Raw genomic sequence first — 15276 nt, 5'->3', positions numbered from 1 at the left:
AACCAATAATGAAAATTTATCAGTCAAGGGGAAAAAAGCACAAGAATTACTAAAAGTTCTACGATAGGCTGAGAGCCAGAAGGAGCACGAAAAAGGGCAAGGAAAGCATGTTTTGTAATGAAGAGGAATTAACGTAATGAAGTAGACAGACAAGATACAGAATATTTTGCTCAGGAAAAATATCCACTGAGGCTTGAAGGCAAATGATGCAACAAAATATTAAGTCACAGGGTTGACACAAGTGCTCTCAGTCCTATAGGATTCTGGCACATAAAACACCAAGTAGTATTAGGCAGGAGTTCAGAATATTCATCTTCTAACCTTTGTTTTGGCTTTCTGTCAAGAAAATTCTGCCAAGAAAAACAGCAAGAAAACTCTGGATTTTTTAATGGGACAGGTACTGTGCCTTATTATCCCATTACACCCCCTAGTGCAGACACAGCCCTGTTGTTCTACCACAAGGTAAGAAAGATCACCCGTAGAACAAAGCCTYATTTGCTCTTGCTTTGATTCTCAAAGTATGAAAGATACAGATACTGTCCCTTCATTTCTGTGTTGTAACAGGATTGCCCACAAAGAAAAGCATCCACACAAAAAGTACAAAACTCGCTTCTACGAGAACATGATCTTTGACGGGAATTCTAGGTACTTTTGAAGTACAGTCCTTCCAAATACGATAAAAAAGATGCAACCTYTTACATGGCAGATAAAAAAGGAATCCTGTTTTATGTTTTTGCCTGCCTCTGGTTAGTCTTTTTATACTATTATCTAAGTATGTCATCATCCCACAACCTTTAAGATATTAATTTTCACAATACAGCTAGGAAATAGCAAAATGTGGTTACTCACATCTTATAAATAAAAGTCAGAAATAGAACGGAAAAAGGACATGCTTAAATTCACAGTGTTTTGATTCCAGATGAGAAAAGGAGAGCAATGGAGTAAATATTAACCAATGCAGACAAGATTCCATGGGAGAGTCAATTTGCAGTCTCACTGTAGGCTAGAACCTACTGCCTGGTACTGGTACTGTAACTGGTACTGTTTTATATACAAAAATCAATGTAGACTCTGTGAATGTAAAAAGGAATGAAAGAGCAAGAGAGGTTTCCTCTGTATCTGAGAGGTAATATGAAAGTTTCAGGCCAAAGCCAGTAAGTTCTTTCACAGTCAAAGCTTCCAGTCAGTTTCAACGGCACTGGCAGCCAACGAATGCAAAATTTCCTTTCTCGTCACACTGGCTTCTACAAGGACTATATATATGCTAAGAAAGATAAAGTAATGAGGCTGGAAGAAAACCTGTCCAAGGCTTATATGTTGCCCATGTTAAACCAAGGATGCATGCAATAAAACAATGCCATCCCAAAATACTTGTTAAAACAAGGAATGCCACATGGCTGCCCATATTGTAAGAATCCCTATGAAGGAATTAAAATAACAATAGCAGCATCCTCCTGCTGGCTTTCAGCATTACAAGTTGTCATTTTCAAACAGAAAGCACTGGACACGCGCTCCGGCTGTATCAAAACAGTGTTTGTGTAATGATCCAAAGCCGAGAGACTTTGGTCGGTAGCCAGATACTGATCTTAACAGTTCTTAGTGTAGATTTTGGAGGTCCACAGTCTCCGCAAGGCAACTCGTGTCCTGGAGCAGCCTGATATAAAAGGCATCTGTGAAAACTGAACCTGCTTGAACAGCAGTGCTGCCTGGCTTCTCTGCGAGGACTGGAATTTGGTGGGACCACGCCACCCACTCCCAGRGAAGCTGTGCAGCCTCTAGTAGTCTTTTGCTTGCTAATCTCCTCCTCCCACCTCCCAGAACTTTAACATTTACAGGTCCTTATAGACAATGCACAACAGTTAATATGGTTCCTATTGTGTTTTTTTTTCTCCCAATCTATGTATATATCCACCTGTTTCTCATTCCTAGCCCTGTGATTACATTCCTAGAAACAGGATGGATTTGATCYCATAAAATCAACTATAGCTTTCCAGAAGTAAGAATAATAAAATTTACAGCACAACAGCAGTAACTGAATGCCCAAATGCCTCTATATACAGCAGTAAAAAGGAGAGCAAATACTCTTTTAAATTCAGCTATGGCATTTAGTGGAAGTCAGCAGGAAGATAGTAAGGGAAGAACACTATGGAAGAAATGCAAAAGAGGGTGAAGACGACCAAGAATGTGTAAGCTCTTTTATTTTAATAATTACTTTTCTAAACCAGAATGTTCTTCACTAATGTATGAAGGGTCAGCCAAGCAATTCCAACAGAATAAAATGAAGCCATTAAAGGCTTGCAGAGATGTGGCCATCATAGAGTGGGCAAGGGAGGGTGCAGTGACTGAGGTACAGCGTGATGACAAAGCTATGTTTTCACAGCTTTTATATAATGCTGTAACTTCCATTCCAGGAAAACATTTCTGGAAGATCAGCTGCTTGAATCACCTTTACCTCTGAGTATTTCTAGCATCAGCAATGCCATGGCAGTACATAGCCAGCCCACCAGCAGTATTTGTTACAAGAATACTTTGCAGATGTTCCCCTCCTTCATTTTGGTCTTCTGCTGTTACAGCCTAACTGCCCTCATCTGTAGCAACACACTATCAATGCTCGGTTTGCAAGTGCAAGAATAAGAAATGCTTCTACCTAAGAAGCTCTGAGTGTCTCATTCCAAGTAAAAATACTATGTGAATATCACCACAACAAAATTCCCCTCTTCCAAACAATACTTCTGATGTTGCACCCTATATTTCAGAAAAAAAGACTTCCATAAAAATATTTTGTAGCTTTCACCATCATTTAAAAATAAGATAAACCTGAAATTCAGTGAGCAGTATGTTTGGCTGTGGACATAAAAACTATGCAACACCGTATGCACTACTATCAGACGCCACCACCCCTTAGTGCACACAGAAGGCTACGCAGTCCTTGCACTGGAATGACAGTATCTTTCCCCTCAAGATAGTGCAGAAATAAAGCCAAGTCTCTAAATTTGTCTTAATTAACAGAATCATACTGAAGCTAGAAACAGTGCATTACATGAGGGCAAGTGAAGCAAGGGTAGGGGGGAATTCCAAGTTCTCTAATTCAATTAGGAGGCAGTGACTGACACTTGGACAGGAGAGGTTAATTGGGGTCACCAAAACGCAATAATTCCTTACCTAACCAGTCATTAAACTTCTTAACCTCTGAGGGCAGTCCCAGTTCGGTGAAATCGCCCGTGTGGAGAAGGATGTCCCCATAAGGCATCTGGATGCCATCTGTTCTGGAGTGCGTGTCTGAGACGCAGACAAATCGCGTGTGGCCCGCTGGTTTTGGAGTGTCATATGGAATAGGGTCGACCCTAAAGCAGACACACAAAGATCTCATAACAGTTACAAGATTAAATTTCTCACATCTCATATTTCAAACATCAACACAAACCCATCTATACATAATTGTACATGTGCACGCACAAGCATTTATACATGCACCATGCTGAAAGAAAAGACTCCATAAAGCAACACCATCAAAAATCCAGAGGGCTCCATAATGTTTGTCAAAAACTTACCTGTCAAGGAAGGAAGGTGGGAAAAAAAAAAAAAAAAAAAAAAGATATAGCTAGTTTCTGATAATTGGTGAATGTTTAGAAAATGGATTAATTTAAACATCGGTGAAAGTGCTTTTTTAGAAGCTTCGAATTCAGATGCATCTTCTTCCATCACCTGCTTTATACGTGAACAGGTGCACAGGCCACTGAATAACCACCCTAGCAGGTGGCCAGCAACAGTCTCTCACTTGAGTTGAGCAGTTTCACATATGATTTTGTTCAAGGGCATAAACACCTTTACTGATTCCAACAGAAATATTTGTTTACATGCAGTCAGGTACATTCAGCAGTGCTGTGATGAAGCCGGGAAACTGCAGGACTGAGCATACTGATAACTCCTTATTTTCTCTCATATAAAATCTTSAGCTCATCTTCCAAGATCTATAAAGTCAGGAACTGATGTGATAGAGCATTAAGCAGGCCTGGATAAAAAGCATTTCTTAATGATATTAATAATTCAGTTCAATTGGCTATTTGCAAGCTGCACTTCGTTAAAATTATCTTATCAACTGAAACAAGAGATCCAACATAGAAATTTGGCTTTTTTCTTCATTTAAGCAGAATAGAGAAAAATAATAGGGAAGAGAGAAGTGGTTTAGGTATACTTAGTGGTTAGATGTTCTAGTTTGTATGAAAATAATTTGAAGTATAAAAGGCAATCCAACATCAACTTAGAGACTGCAATTATTTCACTGCAGAGTTATCTCGTTTCGATCTGATCAACTTTGATTTGCTTAGTTTGCCTCCTCTTAAAACAACGGAAAGTATCACACGACAATCCAACACCTGAATAACATAGCATCTGGATTAACCCCACAGAAAAGCCCATCTCAACTGCACAAAATATCAACGCATTCCAGTGATGGGCCACTTTATTTWTGGTTAGAGCTTTAAGCTAAAAATGCTGTGGTATGTAGGACCTGCCTTGAAACAATGGTCCAGTTATGTCTCAAACCACCAAAGCAATGAAAATAACCTCTATGTATTTTAGAGTACCCAAAATAACAGTATTCTAAGACTTACTAGGATGAACAGGAACAACAACAGACATGCAAAAATTGTTGCGCAAGAGCAAAAAGAAAATTAAAACAGATTGCAGTTCTGCTTTCCACACTGAATGAAAAGGAAAGTAAGTAACTAGCACAAATGACTGGGAATTCTACTTTCCTTAAAAACTCATATTTTTAATGAGATGTGTGCTTAGTTACAGAAAATGAAACACACGTTCTAAGAAAATAAAGGCTGTAGAAGTGTTCCTTTATCTTTTCTAACCTAGATATATCCTTGTTTTTGTACTGAACTGCATGGAAACTTACACTGGTATCTTACTCTGGCTCCTCACACAGGGGAGAGACCCCAAAGCATCCTCCAGGGAGTGATTCAGCTCCCTGCACTGGGAATGTTTCAGGAAAGCGAATCCCTATAGAGGCTGGTCTCCAGTGCAAAAATGTCCATGTTGACAGAGAAAAGTTTTACTGAATTTATATTTTATTTGGTAGAGTATTTACTAATAGCTTGAATTCTAGGCACATAGGAAAAGTGTGGAGGATCTTCCTTGTTAGACCGCATTTTCTAGGTAGCAGAAATAAGTAGTTTCAGTCGTACTGTATTAACCATAAATGCATCATATGTGCTTCTGCAAGATGCTGTTTGTTTTAATATGATCTTCATTTTATAGACAGGTATTTTCTGCATGACGAGCTAGATGGGAAGGGGCAGCTTCATAGATTTTTTTCTCCTTCTCTCACTCTCCTTTTTATTCCTCCTTCTCTTTTGGGAATGGACCTCCTCTTCTGCCCAAAGCATCAGGTATCATTAGTTGAGGCATATATATAACTGGTTATCACTACACAAAGCCACTACAAAACCTGAACAATCAATAGATCGTTCTTCTCTATCAGGACTAGAAATTAATAAATTTGTTACCATAGAGAAAACTCCCTTATCCATTGAGATCATACTGGCAAGCTAGGTAGAACTGTGATTACAGGCCACAGCGCTTTCTTAGCTGGCCCTTCCTCACAGTTATTGAAGCTAAATCAAAACTTTTAGAAATATGCCACAGAGTAAAAACATGGGGGACTCTGAATCAACATCTCCACACTTCCAAGCATGTTTTCTCCAGACAGCACAAAAAATGAACACCCGCTTCATCACTACCGCATACCATCACTACCACATGCCTCGTTCAGACTGTCTCGGCATGAGTGATGACTAGCACTGTCTGCCTCTGTGGAGTCCCCTTCTGCTCCTACGCAGCCACTACGCTTTTCCTGTTCTCGGCATTTTATTCCCAAACTGTTCTGTTTTATGCAATCCCTATTAGCGTATGACATTGTAAGTCATTGCATGAATAGAAAAGATCCTAAAGCAGATTTCAAAAAATTCCATAATCCAAATTCATTAAGTTTCTGATCCCTCTTTCCCCCCTTTATATACACTATGATGTTGCCAAGTAACCTTTTTTCTATATCTAAACTTAATTTCTTCTCCATTCAGTTGTGCTTGGCTAGTAAGTATTTGAAAGTGAGATACTGAAGGTTATTGTGCCCAGCCCATCAATTTTATCTTACTCAAAACAGCTCTTCAATAAAAACTTAATAAAATTGGTGTTATCACTAATCCTAAAGGTTCACGTTTTCTTTTCATCTATAGCTAGTGTATGGGAAAAAGTAATGTAAGATTTTTATTATTTTTATTTATCACTGTATCACAAAAGGACTCGGCCCTGAACTTTTGAGATCATCTACTACAGAAGGCAAAGAGCTACCCTTTCACAGCTTTTGGCTGACACCACCAGTAGGCTTCTACGTGGGCTGTGAACAACCACGTCTTCTGCCAGTGGTCTGCTCACCCCACAGCCTAACAACTGGAGATTACAGACCGGCATTTCCAACAGTTCCATAAACTCTGTTGTGCGTCTGACTTTTATCACAGTTCAGCAGGATGTAAGAAAGTAATTATTTCAGCCCTGCTCGCCATGAGTCTCTGCCAGATCAGAGCATGTACCTAAGAAACTCAGTAGCTTCTTTACCGGTTGCTTCAAACACATCCCAAGTCTGACGCACTTCACCACCACCAAAACTTTATTTTTTTTCAATCTTCCTGAGATGGCAGACTGAAGCACTTTACAGATTATTCTAGCATTGCATTGGGAAAACTTGTGCTCATGGAATGAAACAGTAAATGTAACACCACCATAATTTAAAAATGTTCATGTTTGGATTAATACAGTAACCAAAAAATGGGAAACAACAAAATATTGGAAAGTATTAAAATGAAAGTAGAGTTTTTGCCTTAAGTTAGTAAACAAATTTGACACCTAACTTTCACTGAAGTCAGCTGGTGACAGGGACTCATCTATCTTAAGATATCTTGCACCTTAGAAAGACCAGGCACTTAAGTATTCAGAAGTCTATGTAAGGCCCATTGTGAAATCCCATAGGGCAGCTGAGCAATACTGCTTTCTAAGACCATGACAGTAATGTAGTATCTGCCACATTTAAAGCATTCATGACAGAGGTTTAGGAATCAAAAAAGACAACCTAATCTCTGTACACTTCTATAAAGATCTTGTTTATCAGATAATTACTTGGCTAACTAAACTGCCTTCATAATCAGTTGTTCTCATTTAGATGAGAGTCCCTCAGATGCAAACCTCAATTTACAATTCTTCAAAACAATTTAATGAAATGAGAATACAAACCAGACTCTGATTTAGCTTACTCACAGGCTACCACTGAACGCTATCTTTCTGCAAAACCACAGCTATGATGGTGGTCCGAAGACACCAGGGCCTTTAAAGGCCACATGCTGCAGTAGGAAAGCTCAGCGTTGCCCTCCTGTTCTACTAGCTATACATATGGCAACCTGCGTGTGGTGCTGCCTGGGCTGCTGTTACCTGGTTCTGGTCCCAGTACTGCAAAGACCTGTGCTTGGCAGATGCGTAACTGCAATCTGTTCCTGTAAAGGGGTGATCAAGAAAGAAAGAATCTGGTATCAGTATCAAAATATTCCTGGCTATTTCTCCCGAAAGAGGGAGGGGAACCAGAGAACAGACAGCTTCACTGGCCTTCAAAGCGATAGTTCAGCTCTAGATCTGCTCCTCAGTCAGCCCAACAATATGCACTCCTTATTTCAGGATCATGCAGTGTCACCCATGTGAGCATATCATCAGCTAAAGCTATTCAAGGATAGCTAGCTGTACAAGCAAGCTATAATCCTACTCTTTACTCATTTTTTGTTTAAAATTTCACTATGAGTTACTTCGTCTTTTAGGGAAAAATTGTCAACTTTTAAAACAACTGGAGACAACATCAGGATAGCTGGCAGAATAGGGGGAAATCTCAGTGTAGATGCAGGTGGAATCACCTTCCACTGAAGAAAGAGCTCATTACACTGCATTTATCACCCTCCTTCAGCCATTTCACAAGTTGTAGTGTTAGTATGGGATCTGCTGACTGTACTGTAAGCTCCTGCTAATACAACTTTACTCTCAAAACAATGAATGAGATGGTGCTCCAAAGTCTCTTCATCAGTTTTTCTTACTTGTGATCAATGAATAAAACACAGAGCCTTAGCTGCATAAATTAAATTCTAGGAAAGACCACTACAAATGAAGAAGAGCCTTCAGTGGAGAAGAGTCCATACTGCAACTGCACACAACAGCAGGGCCAAATTCAGCTCTGTTTTCCACAAAGGAGGTCTGCACAGTAAGAAAGAAGGGAAAGTCACCGTTTGGCAATACAATGGAAACAAGTAGAGTTTTGGGTACATTCCCATGTGTACAGTGCTGCTCCTGTCAGCTTCGAGCAACACATCAGAAAAAGTAATAGTATGTAGTGATTATTCAGATGCCCTTCTCTCCCTTCCTTTCCTTCCTCATCCAAATGCAGATGTAGAAATTCTTTATCCTTTCCAGAGGCAGAGCTGGGTTTCATCTGACAAGGAAGCTCTTGTATTTGAAGCCATAGCTTCATTTATATTTAAAAAAATGGATTCTGATAGGAAATTAAATAATTGAACAATGACCAGCAACGCAGAAGTTATCAAAGGTGGCTGGATTCCGAAACTCATCCAGGAAAACACTGTGCCTTTCACGTGCATGGCGACAAAGGACATGATTTAGGAGGTCAAAGCAGGCAACAAGTATGTAAGCTGTGTATTTCTGTTTAGGCTTAAACTAGTTACTCATAGTAATGTCTTATAAATCAGCAGCACTAGCAAGTACCTTGGAGACAAAATGGCAGCACAGTCCTCCAAGAGACATTGCTGCAGGCAGAAATTACACTGGGTTCCTGTTTACAAAGAAAGCTTAGAAAAGACACAAGCATCATTTTTCTGAAAGAAGTGAAAGTTTTGATTCCAAAGCATAATTCTGCATTGATGACTTCAAGAGCTGAAAACACAGTACTCTGCCTCTGTTAGTTGGTGCCCTGGAATGCCTCTGTTCAGGGAGGTGAACCCACAGCCTTTTCACTTTCCTGCTCACTTCGTTTGTGAGATAAGCAAGTCAACCCCCAAATCTTCTCTTATAGTAGAATTCCCAAGAAACCAATTCATCCATGAAGATAAAATAAAAATCCTGAAGTTCATCCATGAAGAATTTCCAGTTCCTAAGGAAGAACAAATCACCCAGACGAATGCAGCACCTAAGATGAATAAAACATTTTTACAGATACACAAATATTTCTCCCCTCAGTAAGTTTCAAACAGTAGTATTACTGTTTACAGTCCACTACTTTTTAAACTGTCTTTCCTGCAGGTGGACAGAGGCAACTGCAAAAGACCAAGTAATTTTACCCTTTCCCAGACTCACTAGACATATGGAGGGTCCTGAAACATATGGTCCCACGTCTCTCCCTGATTTTATCACAGTATATACTATTTTTTTCATTTTTTTTAAAGTTTCTCCACGAGGTTTCATCTATGTTTGCATTTGTAAGTTTGTTTTTATGACATCTAAACTGGCATTCATCCTTGGTCAATTTAACAACAGACTTTTGTTTGTTTACCATATAAAATCCAAAAACACAAAAAATGTGTTGTTGCATTTCCTCTACTGTTGGGGTGGGGGGCATTTGGAGACACATTATCCAGTTAACTTTCTCTATTAAATATGTATCTCTATTATTAACACTTCTTAAAAATCACCTATTCAACTTTCAGAGCTTTTAATATGCATAGTGATGATTTTATTTGCAATTAAGCTTCCTCTTGCAAAATATTTATACGCTTCCTAATAACTCTATTTTCAAAATTTGTAAACCAAATACTTTTTTAAAGAACCATTTAGCTCAGTATATTTATTTTAGGATCAAAATACAAACATTTTCTGCAAAAACACTTACAAAACATTTAAGTGCTGTTAGCTCCTTTCTGAGCTATGGCAACAAAAGATAATTTTGTCTGAATCTGAAAATGAAAGCAAAAAAGTATATCATCTTTTTCTTTCTCTGAATGCAAACATCTGTCTTTACACATACTCCCTTTGGCACGTGAAGTTCGTGAGAAGAGAATAGGAATTTCTTTGAAAACATCTTGTTACTGTACTGACAGCATTTGTTGCTGTAGCCAAATCACACGACTTTGTTTTATTGTGTTATTTGTTATTTCTCTTAGATTCCCAAGTCCTGAAACACAGTGATCATGTGARAACTGTGGCTTTAATTATTTTCTTCTCCTTAATCAATAGCTCTCTCAGTTAAAGAAAAATGCATGAAATGCACAAGTATGTGTTGCAGAAGTTCAAGAAATGGAATGAAAACAGAAGTGTAATCTTTCTTACTGAAAAAAGAATCTCATTAATATTAGGCCAATTTCATGATTTTTAAAAATGATTTTTAATCCTACAGACTAAAAGAACTATATCTATATCAAATTGCACACCTGTCTACATTCTGGAACCAAAATTTAACATCTGAATTTAAAATCTTTAGTTCAAAACATTAACGTAAGTCTTAAAATATAGTGTCATTTAGCTTACTTATCAGCAATTGATCTGAATACTGACACGTTAATCAAGACTTGTTATACCATATTAAAAACTCAAACTACAGTACGAAGCGTGGAAGGGGTATGATGTCCCTGTTCCTTATTAAAGCTCACTCAAAGTCTCTTGAGCTGCTTCACTCCTACAATGTTAGGATGGAGCAAACATTCTGCACCGGCGCCGCTCTACAGCTGCGGCCCCCGCAGCCAGCAGCCTCCCCGCTTGGGCCCTCTCTGCTCTCTGTACCTGTCATGCCCTGGATGTGGTTCCCTCCTTTTGGACAATTTGAAAGACCCAGGATTTTGTTTCTTTCGAAGCATTTTTTTTTATCATATCACCCTGACAGCACRGCCCACACCCAAGATCACCCTGCTGCAGGAAGCACAGTGGCAACGGCGCAGAGGGACAGTGCTCGTGCCTGCAGCCGCTGCCCGCTGTGACACCCSGCTGCCGGCCAGGAGGAGATAGCACCCCCCCTGTTCACTCCATGATGGAAACACCAGCAAAAGGGGCATCACTGTGCACATAACGCAAACACACACCCTACAGGCCAAGGCTTTTAAATGACAAATCCCCCAAAGCACCAGCTACAGCTATGGAGGCTAGGGGACTGCTGGCTGCACACTACGACCCCTCTCCCCACCCAGAGGTTTTATCCCACTGTCTCTCCTTTGCCCCTGTTCCCAGCTCAGACATCCATGCTCTGAGCTCTGTAGCCCCAGTGCACGAAGCTGTGTTTCCCCAGCCTGCTCCGTTCTGCTGGCTTTGCTTGCCATACTGTGGCCCCAGACCCAGCTCAGATGTGTGCCTACAGTCTGTGCCACCTCGACAAGTCCAGCAGGCACTGGATATCCTTGACGCCATCCCTCTACATCATGCTGCCCCTCGAAGAGGGGGCAGGTCCTGGCTTCCCAAGCACAGCTGTAGACCCCAATCCCAGATGCAGAGATGAGGGCCTAGTCATGGGAACTGATTTCAAAAACAAGTATGCACCTGAAAATGGTGATGATTCTGTGATACAACATGCACTAAATGACAGAAAGCAAATACTTATTTCCTCTCAACAAACACAATGAATGTCACACATAGTATTACTTCAGCTGGCCACCATCAGCCAGTAGTTGTTTCAATCATAGATATTACTGCTTTTGTTAACTTGACCCCATCTTCTTGCACGGTCAAATGCCAAGAAAACATTTGTTTTCTTCTCTGTCTAAGAATCAAAGGATGTAAAGACTTTTCATCACTCTCACTGGTAGCGTATTTGTACACGCACATGCACCTAAAAACAAACTACCGCAAGTTAGTTAAAACCTCTTCTGGAAATCTCCATGCACGTGTCTCCTATCAAAACCTCTGGGCGTGTTCTGGAAACTGTAAAATAGAAATCTATTATTTATTTCAGAGATGCCATTAATTGCATGACAGTGCAACGTGGAAAAAAAAAATCCACATTTACAAACCCACACGAGAATTCAATGCACGAGTGCACTTACTGCTAACATTTCCAACAATTATAGCTGCAGGGAAATGACGGATCTTTTCATTACAGGTGTTGGATCTGCTTTACTTTCAATGAAATTTATAAGATTAAACTGAAAAGACCAATACTATTTACAGTCATACTTTTGGCAAACTTAAGAAAACCTGCTTTATGAGGAAGTTACAGGAATACATCTTCTCAACTTGACATAAACCTCAACTAATTAAGACTCCAAATTCTATTATTCCTAGAATCTGGTCAGTAATAAAAAGCAGAAAAAGGTAAACCTCCAATTTTCTATGGTGTTTTCTGGAGTGGCTAACAGTCACATGCTGTTTTTCTGAAGTACCTAACCTCCTCCAATATTAATGGGAATTCAGAAACTGAATTGCTTGAGTGCTTTCGAAAATCCTCTTAATCACCACCTTGCAGATGAAATGTCTTTCCAGCTGATGAAATACTTTTTAAAATTTAGGTGTAAGTGGCTTTCCAATGGTTACAAAAGCAAAACAGCACTGAAAACAGCAGCAGCATCAGGATCAGAATCACTCTAAGGTCCAGGCAAAAGTTTCTGCTTTAAATAAAATATTAAGTTGCTGTTTTTGTGCTAGTATGGTTTCAATTAAGTCATTAAAAAATAGTTTTCCCTCATTCTTTTTTCCGTTGAGGGACTCAGGAGCAGCTATAAATTATATAAAAAAAATCCCTCTTCTGCTGATAAAAGTTCACTTACTAGGAAGGTATGTCAATAAGCTCTGTATACTGAAGGAAAATTTTTATTTCTTCACTATAAGTTCTACAAACACTGACTTATTAAATATACTTGGAATGTAAAATCTGGAATCACAAACCCTGCAGAGATACAAATTTAGAATCCAATTTTCAAGACAATGAAATTTGAAAGATTCACATTTTACTTCACTCAGCTAGAGTGAAGCCAAATTAATGTGCAGTATCTCTCCAATTACTTCAATTGCATGAGTCATAAAATGAGGAGGACTTACTTCTAGGGTGGAAACAACAGAGAAGGCTTTTGTAATTGAAAAAAAAAAAAAAAAAAAAACAGATCTCCTGGATAAATTTAATTTCATCAGTTTTGCTCTAACTGGACACTTCAAAAATGCCATCTTCCCCAGAAATTATTATGATTTGGTCAGAGACAGATGTATACAATTACTGAGATGACTTACTGTCACAACAAGGTTCTGACAAAAAAATGCAGGAATTACTGCAGCATATGCTCTGCTTTTGATGCTTATTTGTATTATGAATGAAATATAGAATCTCCTAACATGTACAGAGTTCATAAGCATAATGCAGGACTTTTCCTTTGAGGTGATAAAATTCAACAGTAGAGTATAATCCTTATGTATTACAGCAGCAGGCCACAAAACTTTCAGGGGAACTACCTAACTTTTAGAATTAGCTTCCTAATCTGAAATCCATCTCCATGCTTCAGAAATAAATACTCAGTGCTTAGCCATCCACCAGACTGAACCTAAAGGGTGTGCACAGAAAACACCTCAGGTTGGCTCTGATTTCTTTTTCTTCAGTACACATGCTTCTCATCTCAACCTGCAGATCTAACGTCGTGCTCCTACTAAATACAACTCTTCACAGTGGACATGCAATCTTAAAAGGCTTGCATTTTTGCCACTCGGTTTCATGGATATGAAGTATTTCAGCCATTGTCAAAGGTTTCTGCCTCTAGCTCCTCTTTTTAAGCATTAAAAGGTTTTTTCCAGGGAAAAAGATATTTAGTATAAGCAGCAATTTAGCTCTTCTTCTAAAGTTAAGTCCTTGATTTAAGGGGAATAGAGATTATTAACTACCAGCAGCTACACTACACTGAAAGAGAGGCTCCTACTCAGCATCCTGGCTGTCAAAAAGCAACACTAAAACTCTTGATTGAAACTGCATAAACTCTCATACTATTTACAGGCAGGCAAAGAGTCTAATATTATTTCTATACGCCTTCTAATTCCATTGCCATTATTTTTTACACCAGTCATCTCTGTCTAAACTTGAGAATCTCCACCAATATCTAGGTTTAGACTGGTGGGTAATCCAAACCAGACTCAAAATATCTAGAAAAATATGTATTTACATCTCTTCTCCCCCCACCACTCCCAACTGGGAAGAAAATGCCAGAATTAAGTTCTGCTCTTAGGTATGCTCTCAACACTTCACTTTGGGCATCAAATTCTACTGGACAGAATTTTGCACTTTTATCTTTCTATCCTTTATCTTCCTAGTGCTACCATCTTTGTTAGAGCACACACTTGTCTCCCTGACGCTTTTAACATGAAGCCTAGTCATAGTCAGAACTGGATTCAAACAATGAAATACTGCAATTCCTTGGTGACTGCACTGTAGATACTGAAAACAGGTTCTTTTATTTGTGAAAGATTGTACCAAACACATTCCCAGCTAAAAAGATTATACCAGATAGCTTTGTCCCTCTTTTCTCTTTCTCCTGTATTAACAACTTATGACAAGGAGATCGCAGGTCAAATGGAACACATTCCAAAATATTTCAAGATACAAACACTACTTTGAGGGGAAAAAAGCTTGATAGATAAAGTTATAATGGAGGGGGAGAAAAAAAATGTAACATCTGCACYAGCAGAACACTGCATGAACACAGCTTCAGCTAGAGACATTCCTTAGAACAGCACAATTCATTCTGACTTGTTCTTTTTCCTCCTTCCTTTTTTTTTTTTTAATCTCTCATTATTTGGTGTTCTCATATAGTTTCTCCTAAGCAATGATTACTTACATGCTATAGGCCACTGAATCCTTTTAGCACAGTTGCATCCTTAAAAATAAATAAATAAATAAATAAAATAGCAATGAATATTCTCATAGCACCATCATCGTAACTTGTCTCTAGCATTTATTTGATATATGTATTTAGGTAAACAATATTATGGGAGGCACTTGCTGCATATCCCATCAGGAGATTTTATCAATAATGTACTTAATAGGCACAAATTTTGTGGGCAACCACAGTGCTACAGATTATCTAAGAACATTTCAGTTTACATGTAATTCTATCTTAAAAAGTAATGAATTAAAAGTCCTCAGTGGGAATATCTGGGACAGTCACACTTATCACACTTTTATCCTTACTGTCGTTCATTTTCAAAGTACCCCCCAAAAAATCAAATTCAAAAATGAATTATAGTCAAGATAGAAAACTGCCGTAGGGA

General features: G+C 38.8%; 1 protein-coding gene across 1 annotated transcript in view; it reads right to left on the bottom strand.

Annotated features, from left to right (window-relative positions):
* MPPED2 (metallophosphoesterase domain containing 2) overlaps positions 1-15276 on the bottom strand; it is a 102180-nt gene that overhangs the window by 64198 nt on the left and 22706 nt on the right. Inside the window, exon 2 of the mRNA XM_085300982.1 lies at positions 3163-3344. Coding sequence (XP_085157108.1) covers positions 3163-3344 — 182 coding nt within the window. The remainder of the gene's footprint in view (positions 1-3162; positions 3345-15276) is intronic.

Source organism: Rhea americana, unplaced genomic scaffold (assembly GCF_003343005.1).
Source record: "Rhea americana isolate MKP2758 unplaced genomic scaffold, rheAme1 scaffold_17, whole genome shotgun sequence".
In the NCBI taxonomy this organism is placed as follows: Eukaryota; Metazoa; Chordata; class Aves; order Rheiformes; family Rheidae; genus Rhea; species Rhea americana.
Note: the sequence above shows the minus strand (reverse complement) of the source record. Positions and strands in the feature narration are given on the sequence as shown.